This window comes from Bison bison, unplaced genomic scaffold (genome assembly GCF_000754665.1).
Source record: "Bison bison bison isolate TAMUID 2011002044 unplaced genomic scaffold, Bison_UMD1.0 scf7180017864461, whole genome shotgun sequence".
NCBI classification, from domain to species: domain Eukaryota; kingdom Metazoa; phylum Chordata; class Mammalia; order Artiodactyla; family Bovidae; genus Bison; species Bison bison.
In genome coordinates, this window is record NW_011495023.1 from 5,293,959 (window position 1) to 5,309,657 (window position 15,699).

The window sequence follows — 15,699 nt, forward strand, 5'->3', positions numbered from 1 at the left end:
TAGATTATTTTGATTTTTAACTATAAAATAATCTGTTTAGATTTTATCTTTTTTTTGTATAAGACATTTTTACTACATTATTAACCACTTTTTCTAGTATTATTAAATAATTTAAGTCTTTCCTGCTGATTTGGAATCCCATCTTTTTCATATGCTAAGTATTTAGATGTAACTGAATATTTTCCTGAATTTTTTTTCCTGTTCTGTTAAAACCAGCCTATCTCTTTAGTGTGAAAGTCATTACACTGCATTGATTCATATTTCACAGGCCTATATTGTAGATGTAATCTGTTCACAATCTCTCCCAGTGAACATTTACAATCTCAGCATATATTTCTTGGTGTATTACATAGGACCAAAGTGGTGTATTATTCTATTTTGTCTTACATACATTCATGTTTTTATACCTATACATGTATACTTTAGTTTTTACTCTTCTGTTCTCTCCACGATTGTAGCTGTTGTTTGTGAGTGTGTTATTCTCTCAGTTGTGTCCAGCTCTTTGCGACCCCATGAACTGTAGCCGACCAGGCTCCTCTGTCCATGAGACTCTCCAGGCAAGAATACTGGAATGGATTGCCATTCCCTTCTCCAGGGGTCTTTCTGATCCAGGGATTGAACCGAGTCTCCTGCATTGTAGGCAGATTCTTGACTGAGCCACCAGGGAAGCCTCATAGAGATTGTTCATCTTGTTTTTCAGCGTCGTTCTCTGTAAAATATATATAAAATTATCCCAGCTCTTGTACCCTTGATGAATAAAGCCCAGTATGGGAAGTAGAACATGAAGAAGGATGGAGAGGCTCCTGTATTACCTTTATGGGAGAAGAGTATTGATACAGAACTTACTGTAGTCAAGGATCATATTTATAAACTAGATTGTATAGTTATATTTGTTATTTTGGTGAATATAAAAATTCCAATATGAGTTACTTTTAATTTCTACTTTCATTAACTCCCATTACCTAGTTGTGAATTCTGGTTTTGTTTGAATTATCTACTATTCCTTGGTAAACCACTTGACGACTTTTAGTGGTATACATTCTTTAGTGGTTAGGGCTCAGCACAATTTGTCTTGCCTTCACATGGTATCAGCTGGGCTTAATCATGAGTCTACTCTCAGCTGGTGGCTGGCTGGGTGATGTAAGGTAGTCTTATTTACGTGTCTCAATTGACATGCTGCTGACTCTAGGCTGGGATTAACCCCAGTTCTTCTCCGTGGGACCTCTTTTTCTACCTAGCCTCTCTATCAGAAAAGTGTGAACTGACTCTCTACATGATGACTAGAAACTAAGGCGGCAAAGGTGAAAGCCATAGAGGGCTTCTCAAAGCTCTTGGCTCCTCAACTTCTATATGACATCCTCATACAAAGAATTAGAGGCATGGTTCCTTATGATCTGTCACAGTTAAAATAACTTCATAGTAACAAAGTTTCCTAAAAACTCTGAATAAAAACTGTTACTTTTATTTTACATTTTCTAAAGTATTAACCTTGCTATAGAGAGGTATCTTATGTACTTAAATCAGTAATTAAAAACAAAAAGGGACAGTAGTCTTAGGTATTATAGTAAAACATCTATCCTTTATTTGTACACATTTTGTTTTGCTGATATGCTCTCTCTTCTAGGGCAGGGCCAGTGGTAGTATTCTTTCATGCTTTGAATAGATTAAGTGCTCTGAATGGTTAAACTTAAGTACTATGAGAAATAAGTTGAATTAACTCTTTCAGTTCAGTTCAGTTCAGTTCAGTCGCTCAGTCGTGTCCGACTCTTTGAGACCCCATGAATCACAGCAGGCCAGGCCTCCCTGTCCGTCACCAACTCCCGGAGTTCACTCAGACTCATGTCCATCGAGTCAGTGATGCCATCCAGCCATCTCATCCTCTGCCGTCCCCTTCTCGTCTTGCCCCCAATCCCTCCCAGCATCAGAGTCTTTTCCAATGAGTCAACTCTTCGCATGAGGTGGCCAAAGTACTGGAGTTTCAGCTTTAGCATCATTCCTTCCAAAGAGATCCCAGGCTCATCTCCTTCAGAATGGACTGATTGGATCTCCTTGCAGTCCAAAGGACTCTCAAGAGTCTTCTCCAACACCACAGTTCAAAAGCATCAATTCTTTGGCGCTCAGCTTTCTTCACAGTCCAACTCTCACATCCATACATGACCACTAGGAAAACCATATCCTTGACTAGATGGACCTTTGTTGGCAAAGTAAGGTCTCTGCTTTTCAATATGCTGTCTAGGTTGGTCATAACTTCCCTTACAATACGCTTACCTACTGATTCAAACAATTGAGAACAATTTGGTTAAAGTATTTTGATGTTAAATAAAGTTGGGTTCCTAATATGTAGTTAATTTCTTATTAATTCTTTTTGTATTTCAATTCATGAGTTTTAACAGAGATAACTGATTTGTCTATGTTTTGAGTAAACATCAAAAAGAATTTCTTGTCTGAGTTTCTGTGCACTGGTTTGTAGTTTATGGGCCATAGAATTTAATGCATGGTGTTGGAGAATCTGATACTATTATGAGGTGATAGTGCATGTCAAAGTGTATAGAAATTTTAAAGTACTATTTATGAAATCTATACAACAGCATTTGGTATTTTTAATAGGACAAAAATAGTTTGTCAGATACAAATGTAGACTTCAGTTCATCTTTTAGGTTGGTCAAGGATAAGAAAACAAATCACCTTAATATTACTTACAGTAGTAGTACTATATATTGTAATATATAGTAATAGATGTAGTAATACCATCATATATTACTAGTATTGTTTATATATAAAATGATATCTGATTAGAAGTGAGTTTGGTTTTTTTTTGACAAGCATTTATTAATATTTTAAATTACTTGAATGTAATTATAAAGAAATACCATCTTTATTATGTATATATCAGTTTAAATTTAAATTGTATTTTACTTCTGTTCATTTTTAGAAATATAAAGAAAAGGACAAACACAAACAAAAACATAAGAAGCAACCAGAACCATCACCTGCATTGGTTCCTTCCTTGACTGTTACTACAGAAAAAGTAAGTTTTAAATGTCATATTTTGATTTACGTAATAACTAGTTTTGTGCTGACTTTTACCTTTTAACTAGTTATGTGCTGCATTTTGAAAATACTTGAATTGTCCTGGTTCCTCCTAACCAATTTTACATCTCTGAGACTACATCAAGCACGTTGATTTTCCCTCTCTTAGTCCTTTATCCTATCTTCTCTTTATTCTATGCTTATTTCTTAAGAATGTTAAGAAGTAGGTGACATCATTGACATGTATATTTTGGGCTGTGCAGTTGACTTCTTCCATCTGTGATTTTGAATTCTGGCTTCAACACTTACAGACTGAACTCTTTAGGTTAATTAACCTCTTTGTAACTCAGTTTTATTGTTCGTAAAGTGGGGGGAGATAATTGTTGGAATTGAATGAGATAATGCATTTAAAGCAGTTAGAACAATATCTGGTTCATAGTAAGTATTACTTAGTAAATGTTAAATATTACTAAGATTATTATCATGTAGTTAACATGAAAGCAAGTGGAGACAGGGACAGGCAGCTGGGATTACTGTGAAAGGAGGGTGAGGGGGTTGCAGTAGGAGAAGAGGCCAGTGTGAGAGGCCAATCTTCTAAGACTATATAAGCCAGTGGAAGGTTTTTAATTTGAGTGAAAAATGAGCCATTAGAGTTTTAAGCTGAGATGTAACATGGTCTTAACTTAGGTTTTATAAGAACCTGCGGCTACTGGACTACAGAGAGTCAAGAATGAAAGGAAGACTCTCTGTGGACTGTGGAGAGTGAAGAGTGAAAGGAAGGAGGCCATTAGGAGGTTATTGCAGTAATCCAGAAAGGGATGGTGGTGACACTAGAGGATTTTGATTTGTATTTCTTCAGTGACCTATACATACGTTAAACATATTTTCATGTGAATATTAGCTATTTATTTATTTATTTTGGTGAAGGGTCCACATCTATCCACCACCTCTCCCTTTTTATTGATTTATTACCGAGTTTTGTGAAGCATTATGTGTTGCAAGTCATTTATCAGATACATATATTTTCTTTTAAAAGTTTTATATTTTTATCTTTTACATTTAGGTCTGTGATCCATTTTGGGTTAATTTTTGTGTATGACGTGAGTTATACATCAAAGTCCACTGATTTGAATATTGATAATTCAGTTTTTCCTGAGCCATTTTTAGAACAGGTTGTCCTTTCTTTATTAAATTACCTTTACCTCCATTTGTTGAGAGTCAGTTGACCATCTGTATATGGGCCTATTTCTAGACTCTAATTCTGTTCCATACCACACAATCTTGATTACTATAGATTTATAATGATGCTTGAGGTCAGATAGGGTCCACCTTCCAAGATTGTACTCTTTCAGAGTTGTTTGGGCTATTCTAGGTTCTGTGCATTTGTATATGGATTTCAGAATTAGATTGTCAGCTTTTAGAAATAAAACTGCTGGTATTTTGAATCAAACTGCAGTGAATCTACAGATCATTTGAGGGGGAGTATTAATACCTTAATAATACTGAGTTTTCTGATCTGTGAACATTGTGTGTGTTTGTGTCAGTGGACATTTAGATTGCTTCCATGATTTACCAGTTGAAAATAGTGCTGCTGTAAACTTTTGGGGTGCATGTATCTTTTTGAATTAGTTCTTACTGTCTGTTCTGGATATTTGCCCAGAAGTGGGATTGCTGGATCCGTATGGTAGTTCTACTTGTAGTTTTTTAAGGAACCTCTATAGTATTTCCCATAGTGGCGGTACCAGTTTACATTCCACTGACAGTGTAGGGGAGGGTTTCCTTTTTTCAGTACCTTCTCCAGCATTTATTATTTGTTGACTTTTTGATAGCCATTCTGATCAGTGTGAAGTGATAATTTATCGTGATTTTGATTTGCATTTCTCTAATTATTGGCAATATTGAACATCTTTTCATGTGCCTTTTGGCCATTTGTATGTCTTCTTTCGAGATGTCTACTTAGGTCTTCTGCCCATTTTTTAATTGTATTGTTTTTCAGGTATTGAGTTGTGTGAGTTGTGTTTTTGCTTACTGTACACAGCTTCTCCATCTTTGGCTGCTAAGTATATAATCAGTCTGATTTCAGTATTGACCATCCGGTGATATCCATGTGTAGAGTCGTCTCTTCTGTTGATGGAAGAGGATTTTTGCTTTGAGCAGTGCATTCTCTTGGCAGAACTATGTTAGCCTTTGCCCTGCTTCATTTTGTACTCCAAGTCCAAAGTTGCCTGTTACTCCAGGTGTTTCTTGACTTCGTACTTTTGCATTTCAGTCCCCTATAAAGAAAAGGACGTCTTTTTTTGGTCTTTGTTCTAGAAGGTCTTGTAGTTCTTCATAGAACCATTCAACTTCAGCTTCTTCAGCATTACAGGTTGCCGTATAGACTTGGATTACTGCGATATTGAATGATTTGCCTTGGAAACGAACAGAGATCATTCTGTTGTTTTTGAGATTATACCCAAGAACTTCATTTAGGCCTCTTTTACTGACTATAAGGGGTACTCCATTTCTTCTAAGGGATACTTTGCCCACAGTCGTAGATATAATGATCATCTGAGTTAAATTTGCCCATTCCAGTCCATTTTAGTTCACTGATTCTTAAAATGTCAATGTTTACTCTTGCCATCTCCTGTTTGACCACTTCCAATTTACCTTGATTCATGGACCTAAGGTAACAGGTTCCTATGCAATATTTGTTCTTCACAGTATTGGAGTTTACTTCCATTAGCAGTCATGTCCACAACTGGGGTTTGTTTTCGCTTTGGCTCCATCCCTTCATTGTTTCTGGAATTATTTTCCAGTCTTCTCCAGTAGCATATTGGGCACCTACTGAGGTGTTCATGTTTTAGTGTCATATCTTTGACAGCTTACAGTGAATGGTATCGGATTCGTTATCTCAGAAGATTAAACTTCAGGACCAGGAACCAGGCTTGATCACTCAAGAGCTTTTGTATTGCAGAGTTTTATTTGAGTATAAAAAGGGACAGAGAAAGCTTCTGACATAGACATCAGAAAGGGGATGGAGAATGCACCCCTCGCTAGTGTTAGCAAGGGAGTTATATACTTTTTTAATTGGTTATTATAATAAATCAAAGAATGTCTCAAGTTTGTGAAAATTTTACCAAACCCTGTCCCACAATTTACATTTTAGGATAATAGGATTACAATTTAACAGTAGATAGATCCTACCAGACCCATCCTCATAAATACATTCTAATATATTGGGATTAATCACAAGGTTTTGAGGAAGGAGAAACTGTCCTCAAGCAGGGTACATTGTTGTTATATAATCCCTAGTACAGAGTTTAAACTGAATTGTGTAATCATCAGTTCCAGGCTTAAAGAAAAAAAAAAAAAAACTTAATTTTATGTGACTAAGAATGTAGAGGAAAAAAAAAAAGTTTGTCCTTTCCTCCTCCTGGAGAACCCCAGACCCCTTTATCCTCCTCGGTGACCCTGGACTTCTTATGAACCTGCCTAAGAATTGACTCTCATCTTTTTGCCTTTTCATACTGTTCATGGGCTTCTCAATGCAAGAATAATGCAGTGGTTTGCCATTCCCTTCTCTAGTGTACCACATTTGGCAGAACTCTCCACCATGACCCTTCTGTCTTGGGTGGCCCTACACTGCATGACTCATACGTTCATTCAGTTAGACAAGGAGTTTTATAAACTCTTTATAAAGAGTTTTATAGTTTTTTATTATACATTTAAGTTTGTAGTCCATTTTGAGTTCATTTTTATAAGGGATATGTGTTCTGTGTCTAGATTCCTTTTTTTTAGTTTTATGTGCATATTTAATATTCTAGCACCATTTGTTGAAAAGCTTATCTGTATTTCATTGTATTACTTTTGTGATCAGTTGACAGTATTTGTGTGGATCTATTTCTGGGCTCTCTGTTCCATTCATCTATTTGTCTGTTCTTTCATCAATACTATGATGTCCTAATTACTGTAACTTTATAGTGAGTCTGAAATTGAGTTAATATCAGTGCTCCAACTTGCCTTTCAATATTACGTTGGCTATTTCGGGTCTTTTATTTCTTCTTGTGTAGAATCAATTTCTCAGTAGTCACACACACACACACACACACAAATGCTGGAATTTTGATTCAGAATGTTTAGAATCTGTAGATGAAGTTGGGACATTTTGATGATATTGGCAATTTATCTATCTATGAAGTTGGAAAAATTCTCCATTTACTTAGTTCTTTAATTTTGTTCATCAAAGTTTTGTTTCTTCCTCATACAGACCTTCTACATATTTAGTTAGATTTAACCTAAGGATTTATAATTTGAAATTCAACTTGTTTCTTCCTGGTATATAGGAAACCAGTTTCCTTTTTTACATTAACCTTATTCTGAAACCTTGCTATAATCACTTTTTTTTTTTTTAAGGCTTGTTGCTTTCATTTTAGTGTGAAGTAAATTTGTATATCAAAGGAAAAAAAATCGGGTGATGGTTGAATAGGTAGCATTTTTCCTCTCTCAATGTCACATAACATAATCGTACATATGTAATTAACATGTTTTAGACTTGACTAAATACAGTGTTTTCTTTTTCCCTCATTGTTTTTTAAATTGTTTTCCTATTTATTACAAAATGTTGAGCAGAGTTCTGTGTGCTATATAGTAGGTTCTAGTTGGTGATTTATTTTAACTATAACAATGTTGTCTGTGTCAATCCCAGACTCCCGTATAGTTAATTGTTCTTTATTGGGAACTGCTGGCAGATGAAAGGATCTCATTGGGTGCCGTATCTTAAAATGCATCTCTGTGATAAAAGGAGTTAGAAGAATGAGACTGGTTTATGGAAATAGGCAAGAATATAGGCTTCTGGAACAGTTTGGAGGTTCCTTAGAAAACGAAGACTAGAGTTACCATATGACCCAGTAATCCTACTTCTGGGCATGTATCTGGAGAAAAACTTTGTTTGAAAGTATACATGTACTCCATTGTCCATTGAAAGACCTTTTAGAACTAACACCAAAGAAAGAGGTCCTTTTCATTATAGGGGACTTGAATCCAAAACTATGAAGTTGAGAGATACCAGGAGTAACAGGAAAGTTTGGACTTGGAGTACAAAATGAAGTAGGGCAAAGGCTAACAGAGTTCTGCCAAGAGAATGCACTGGTCAAAGCAAAAACCCTCTTCCATCAATACAAGAGATGACTCTACACATGGACATCACCAGATGGTCAACACTGAAATCAGATTGATTATATTTTTAGCAGCCAAAGATGGAGAAGCTGTGTACGGTCAGCAAACACAAGACTAGGAGCTGACTGTGGCTCAGATCATGAACTCCTTATTGCCAAATTCAGACTTAAATTGAAGAAAATAGGGAAAACCACTAGACCATTCAGATACGATCTAAATCAAACCCCTTACGGTTATACAGTGGAAATGACAAATAGATTCAAGGGATTAGATTTGATAGAGTTCCTAAAGAACTATGGATGGAGGTTTGTGACATTGTACAGGAGGCAATGATCAACACCATCCCCAAGAAAAAGAAATGCGAAAAGGCAAAATGATTGTCTGAGGAGGCCTTACAAATTGCTGAGAAGGGAAGAGAAAAGAAGAGAAGCTAAAGGCAAAAGAGTAAAGGAAAGATATACCGTTTGAATGCAGAGTTCTAAAGAATAGCAAGGAGAGATAAGAAAGCCTTTCTCAGTGATCCATGCAAAGAAATAGAGGAAAAGAATAGAATGAGGAAGACTACAGATCTCTTCAAACCAGGGGAACATTTCATTCCTTGGAAGAAAGGCTAATACCACCCTAGACAGCATATTAAAAATCAGAGACATTACTTTTCCAACAAAGGTCCGTCTACTCAAAGCTATGGTTTTTCTAGTAGTCATGTATGGATGTGAGAGTTGGGCTATAAATATGAAGAAAGCTGAGCGCTGAAGAATTGATGCTTTTGAACTGTGGTGCTGGAGAAGACTCTTGAGAGTCCCTTGGACTGCAAGGAGATGCAACCAGTCCATCCTAAAGCAAATCAGTCCTGAATATTCATTGGAAGGACTGATGCTGAAGCGGAACTCCAATACTTGGAGTTCCAATACTTGGAACTCCAATACTTCCAAGGGGAAGACAGAGAATGAGATGGTTGGATGGCATCACTGACTCAATGGACTTGAGTTTGTAAAAGCTCTGGGAGTTGGTGATGGACAGGGAAGCTTGACCTGCTGCAGTCCATGGGATCACAGAGAGTTGGACACAACTGAGCAACTGAACTGAAGGGAACATTTCATGCAAAGATGGGCACAATAGAGGATCAAAATGGTATGGACCTAATAGAAGCAGAAGATATATCAAGAAAATGTGGCAAGAATTCACAGAAGAACTATACAAAAAATATCTTAATGACTCAGATAACACGGTGGTGTGATCACTCACCTAGAGCCAGACATCCTGGAGTCTGAAGTCAAGTGGCCCATCGCTATGAACTAAGCTAGTGGAGGTGATGGAATTCCTGTTGAGCTATTTCAAGTCCTAAAAGATGATGCTGTTAACGTACTACACTCAATATACCAGTAAATTTGGAAGACTCAGCAGTGGCTACAGGACTGGAAAAGGTTTCATTCCAATCCCAAAGAAAGGCAATGCCAAAGAATGCTCAGACTACCACCCAGTTGCACTCATCTCACACGCTAGCAAAGTAACGCTCAACATTCTCCAAGTGAGTCTTCAGCAGAATGTGAGAGAGTTCCCGAAAAATCTCTACTTTTGCTTTGACTATGCCAAAGCCTTTGTGTGGATCACAGGAATAAAGAGGTTGTAGATAATTGGTACAATTTCTTCCTTAAGTGTTTTGTAGAATTTACCAGTGAACCCATCTGGACCTGGTGCTTTCTGTATTTTGTTGGGTGTGGTTCATTATTGATTCAGTTTCTTTAATAGCCATAGGCCTGTTCAGATTGTCTCTTTTGTTGTATGACTTTTAACAGTTGTGTCTTTCAAGAAATTGATCAGTTTTCAGTAGGTTATCGAATTTGTGAACATAGAGTTGTTCATAATTTTCTTTGATTATCCTTTAATGGCCAAGAGGTGTGTAGTTAATTGTTCTCTCTTTCATTTCTGATATTAGCAGTTTGTGTCCTCCCTTTTTTTTCTTAGTTGTCCTGGCTAGAAATTTATCAATTTTATATATCTTTTCAAATACCAGCTTTTGGTTCCATTGGTTTTTCTCTGTTGATTTTCTGTTTTCATTTCATTGATGTGTGCTTTTTCATTTTATCTTTCCTTCTGCTTATATTTGATTTAATTTGCTTTTTGTTTCTCTTTTCCTAAAGAACAGGGTAAGGTTATTCATTTAAGATCTTTTTTTTCTAATACAGCATTCAACGCTGGGGATTTTCTGGCAGTCCAGTGGTTAAGACTTCACCTTCCAATTCAGGGGGTGCAATTTCAGTCCCTGCTTGGGGTGCTAAGATCCCACATGCTTCGTGGCCAAAAAATCAAAAACATAAAAGAAAAACAGTATTTGTAAAAAATTTAGTAAAGACTAAAAAAAGTCCTAAAAGATGATGTTGTTTAGGACATTATAAGATTTCTATTTAGGATTTGTTGAAGTGTGTTTTATGGTGCACAATGTGATCTGTTTTGGTGAATGAATGTGCCATGTGAGTCTGAGAAGAATGTATGTTTTGCTATTATTGGATACAATAGTCTGTAGATGTCAATTATATCCACCTGATTAATGATGTTGGTCAGTTCAAGTATGTCCTTACTGATTTTTTGCCTACTGGATTTGTCCAGTTCTGATAGAGAGATGTTAAAATCTCTACTTACAGGAGTGGTTTCATCTCTTGTAGTTCTGTCAGTTTTTGCCTCATGTATTTTGATGTCAGGCAGAAACACATGAAAGACTTCTGTGTTATCTTGTAGTCTTGATAACTTTATTGGTATATAATGTCAGTTTTTATTCCTGTTAACTTTCCTTGCTCTGAAGTCTGTTCTGTCTGAAATACAGCTATTCTTGGATTGTTCAGATTAGTGATTGTGTGGCATATCTTCTTCCATTTATTGATTTTTTTAATTTACATCCAGTGATTTTTTATCACATGTGTCTATATTTACTACACTTGAGTCTTGTTTTTTGATTCACTCTGACTATTTCTATCTTTTAATTGGTATATTTAGATCATTTATGTTTAGAGTGATTTGTTGATACAGTTTAGGTTGGTATCTACAAAAGCAGATTACTTTTTTGTTGCTCTTGTTCTTGGTCTTTGTTCCTGTTTTTTGTCTTCAACATGTTATCTCCCTTGTGTGGTATTTTTTGGATGTTTTATATGATTTCTTTTTCTCTCAATTCTTAACATATCAGTTGTTTTTTTCCCTCTTTCCTGGTTGTCCTCATGTTTGTAGTATGTCTTTACAGTGTATCTAAGGCTACATTCAATAACACTGTACTATTTCATGGTAGTACAAGTATCTTATAATAACAAAGTATTCCTAATTTCTACCTCCTGTCTTTTCTGTCAATACTGTTATTCATTTCACTTACACATGGTGTACATAGCATATGAATATATAACTATATATCAAATATATCATTGAGCAAACTATTAAAATCAATTAAGAATAAGAAAAATCAAAAAAAAGAATAAGAAAAATCAATTACTTTACCTTCATTGATTCATTCTCTCATGTGCTTCTTCCTATAAATCCATGTTTCTGACCTGTTTCATTTTCCTTCTCTGAAGAATTTTTCACATTTATTGCAAGGCAGGGCTACCAGGAACAAATTACCTCAGTTTTTGTCTTTGTCTTTCACTTTTAGTATAATTTTGCAGTGTGCAGAATTTTAGTTTTCTTTTTTTCCTCAACACTGAATATTTTACATCACTCTGTTGTTTGCATTGTTCCTGAAGAGAAGTCAGTTGTAATTCTTTTCTTTGCTCGTTTGTAGGTAAAGCTGTCCACCTTGTGGGTTCTTTGAGAGTGTTTTCTGTTGTCTTTGATTTTCTGCATTGTCAGTATGATGTCCCTATGTTCTTTTGTTTGTTTGCTTGCTTTTTGGCCTTTATCTTTCTTGGTATTCTCAGAGCTTCTTGGATCTGTCATTGGGTTTCTGACTTTACTTTGGTTAAATTCCTAGTCATTATTCCTTCAAAATTACTTCTGTTCCTTTCTTTTCCTTCTGTTACTCCCACTACAACTGTGTTTACACCTTTTATAGTTGTCTTGTGATTTTTGGATATTGTTCTGTGTTTCTTAGTTGTTTTTTCTCTTGACTTCGTTTTTCGAAGTTTCTAGTTTCATGTCCTCAAGCTCTGAGATGCTTTTCTTAGCCTTGCCCAGTGTGCTAATGAGTACATCAAAGTCTTCATTTTTGTTATAGAGTTTTTGATCTCAAAGATTCTTTAATTTTTTCTTAGAGTTTCTTTTTCATTTTTTGCTTACAGTATCCATCTGTTGTTGCATGCTGTTTTTTTACATTAAAACCTTTAACATACTAATCATAATTTTAAAATTCCTGGGCTGGTAATTGCCACAATCCTGCCATATCTGTCTCTGGTTCTGATGTTTGTTTATTCTTTTCATGCTGTATATGTGTCTTTTAGTGTGCCTTATAGTTTTTTGTGAAGAAATGTGTATGATATAATGGATAAAAGCAAGTATGAAAAGTAGGCCTTTTTAAATAATGTGATGTTGAGAGAGGCAGAAAGCATTCTATATTCCTGTGGTTAGTTCTCAGTCTTTTGGTGAGCCTGCACTCCTGGACTGTGAACCACGAGTGATTCTCACCCCCTACCCTGCTTTGGTGGGACAGGATCAGGTGGGGGTTGTAGTTCGATATTTCCCTTCCTCCACCTACTTGAAGCTCTGATACAACTCCAGCAGATGATGCTCTGGTAAGGTAGATTCCTGAGAACAGGTCTTACTAAGAAGAATAGAATACCTTAGCATTTTTCAGAATCCTTCCTTCCCCCCTTCTCTAATGGAAGCATGCATGTATCTTTTCTTCTGGTATTCACTATCAAGACTTGGGTAGGTATCCTGGAGGTGAAACTTGAAAACTTTGAGGGCTTCCCTATGATTGAGTCCTGAGTGTTTTTCTCTCTCAGACTTGAACACACTGAACCTTCCGCAATTTGTTAGTCACACTTGAGGTTTTCCTACTCCGATATTGGTTGCCATGGAGATTTCTGTTTGGCTATGCTGTGATCCTCTGTATCTGTCTGTCACAATTTGGGGGTTTTCCCTGTGGCCTGACTTCTCTGATGCATCAAAAAAGAGTTACTGACTTTTCAGTTTCTTATGCTTTTTACTTGTTAGGATGGGATGAAGGCTTCAAAGTTTCTTATTAAATGCTGAGTAGAATCTAGAAGTGCTAGTATGGACATTTAAGGCTAAAAGCTTTGTTCTAAGCACCACTTAAAAATTATGATATTGGCATTTTGTATTTTCATTTTACTTAGTTGAACAGATATCTTATGGCTTCCTTTTGATCTCTTGTTTGACTGTAGGTTACTTAGAAGCATTTCATTTACTGTTGAAATGTTTTAGAAATTTTTCACATCTTGTTGATTTCTCATTCAATATTTTTGTGTTATAATTCATTTTCAATTTTTTTTTTAAATGACACAGAACATGGATTATCGGTTTTTATGTGTGCTTTTTCAAAAGAATATTTATTTGTTCTGCTCTTATGAAGATTTTCTATAAATGTGAATTATGAGTTAGGTCAAGTTGACTTACATTGCTAGTTCTTTATGTCCTTTATATTTTTATATTTTTCTTCTACTTGTTCAATTATTGAGAAAAGGAAATGAACCTCTCTTACTATAACTGTACATTTTGTTATTTCTTTGTTTTTTTCTCTTCAGTTTTTGCTTCATTTATTTTGCAGGTCTCTTATTAGTTACAGAACATTTAGGAATCTTATATCCTCTTGATGAATAAACGTCTTTATCCTGGTAATATTCCTTGTTTGAAATGTACTTTGATATTAATGTTATGAATTCAGATTTCTTTGTATTAGTGTCAGATTGCTATGTCTTTCCCATGCTTTTAATATCTTTCTGTATTTATTGTTTAAATGGGTTTTTTTTGTAGGCAACATGAAGTCTTGAATTTCTTTTTTCACTGTTATAATCTCTGCCTTTTAATGGGAGTGTTCAGGTAATTTGCATGTAATGTGATTATTGATATGGTTGTATTTAAATCTATCCTTTGTTAATCCTTTTTAATTTGCCCATCATTTTTCATTTTCTTTCTTTTTCCTCATTGACCATTTTTTGGTGATTCCATTGTGGCTGATTAGTAATAATTCTTCATTGTGTTATTTTTATTGGTTGCTTTAGGGTTTATACATCTTTAGCTTGTCAGAGTCTGCTTTCAAGAGATATTACACTATTTCACATACCACATAAGAACCTTGCAACTGTATACTTCCATTCCTACCCTTTTTTGTTTGGACCTGTTTCTGTGATGTTTTAAAATTGTTACGTATTTTATGAACCTCACAGTTGTTATTATTTTTGCTCTAAATCATCGGTTACTTTAAAAAGAGACTTAAGTAATTAAAAAACCTATATTTATCCATGTAGTTATTGTTTCTAGTGCTCTTAATTTGTGTACATTCACATTTGCATTGTTGTTGTCCTCCTTCCTAAAAGACCACCTGCAGTGTTTACTATGGTAAACACTGGTGATTAACTGCTGGTGATTAGTTTTGTCAGCTTTTTAAAAAAATCTGTAAAACAATTATTTTGCCTGTGTTTTTGCAAGATATTTTAGCTCACTTTAGAATTTTAGGTTAATGATTGTTTCTTTTAATACATTGAAGATTTTGCTCTTCTTTTTTTACCTTGTATCTTTTTCAGGAGAAATCTGTTTTCATCCTTATCCTTGTTTCTTAGAACTTAGACATTTTCCCTCAACAACCCCTCACCACCAGCTGCTTTTATAGTTTTCTTTTTCTTTTTGGTTTTTAGTGATAACTATAATTATGATGTGCATTCATGGAGTTTTCTTCATATTTCTTGTACTTGGAGTTAGTTGATCTGTAGGTTTTATAGTTTTCATTAAATTTTATAGATTTATTCAAAGTACTTTTTCTTTTTTTCCCCTCTGCTATAATTATTTTTAAGTCCTTTCCTCCTTCCTTTGGTCCCTGAAACCTCCCCCCACCTTTTTGGGGTACTGTAGTAGCATGTAAATTAGGCTTCTTAATGTTGTCCCATAGGTCACTGACACGTTAAAAAAGTCTTTCTTCTTTGTGTGTTTCATGTTTTTATTTTAATTAAAAATTTTTATTGGAATATAGTTGACTAACAATGTTTTGTTTGTTTCAGGTGTATAGCAAAGTTAATCGGTTATACATATACATATATACAGTCTTTTTAAATTTCTTTTCCTATATAGGCCATTACAGAGTATTGAGTAGAGTTCCCTGTGCTATACAGTAGGTCCTTATTAGGTATCTATTTTATTTTTTTATTTATTTATTTTTTTTTAAATTTTTTTGGCCACAAGGCATGTGGGATCTTAGTGCCCTGACCAGGGATAGAACTTGTGCCCCTGCATTGGAAGCATGGAGTCTTAACCACTGGACTGTCAGGAAGTCCCATTTGTGTGATTTCTGAAGGTGAGTGCAAGACATGTTGATGATCTCTAAAAGTTGATGGCATTCATTCTTTTTTTTAAGTTAAT

General features: G+C 35.2%; 1 protein-coding gene across 4 annotated transcripts in view; it reads left to right on the forward strand.

Moving 5' to 3' along the window:
- The window catches only part of MLLT10 (myeloid/lymphoid or mixed-lineage leukemia (trithorax homolog, Drosophila); translocated to, 10), a 207,228-nt gene that overhangs the window by 116,232 nt on the left and 75,297 nt on the right, over positions 1–15,699 (forward strand). For all 4 annotated transcript variants that reach the window (XR_827055.1, XM_010859904.1, XM_010859907.1 and 1 more), the window contains exon 9: positions 2,933–3,028. Coding sequence is in view for 3 of the 4 variants with exons in the window: in XM_010859904.1 (XP_010858206.1) it covers positions 2,933–3,028 (96 nt within the window). In the remaining variant the exon portion in view is untranslated. The remainder of the gene's footprint in view (positions 1–2,932; positions 3,029–15,699) is intronic.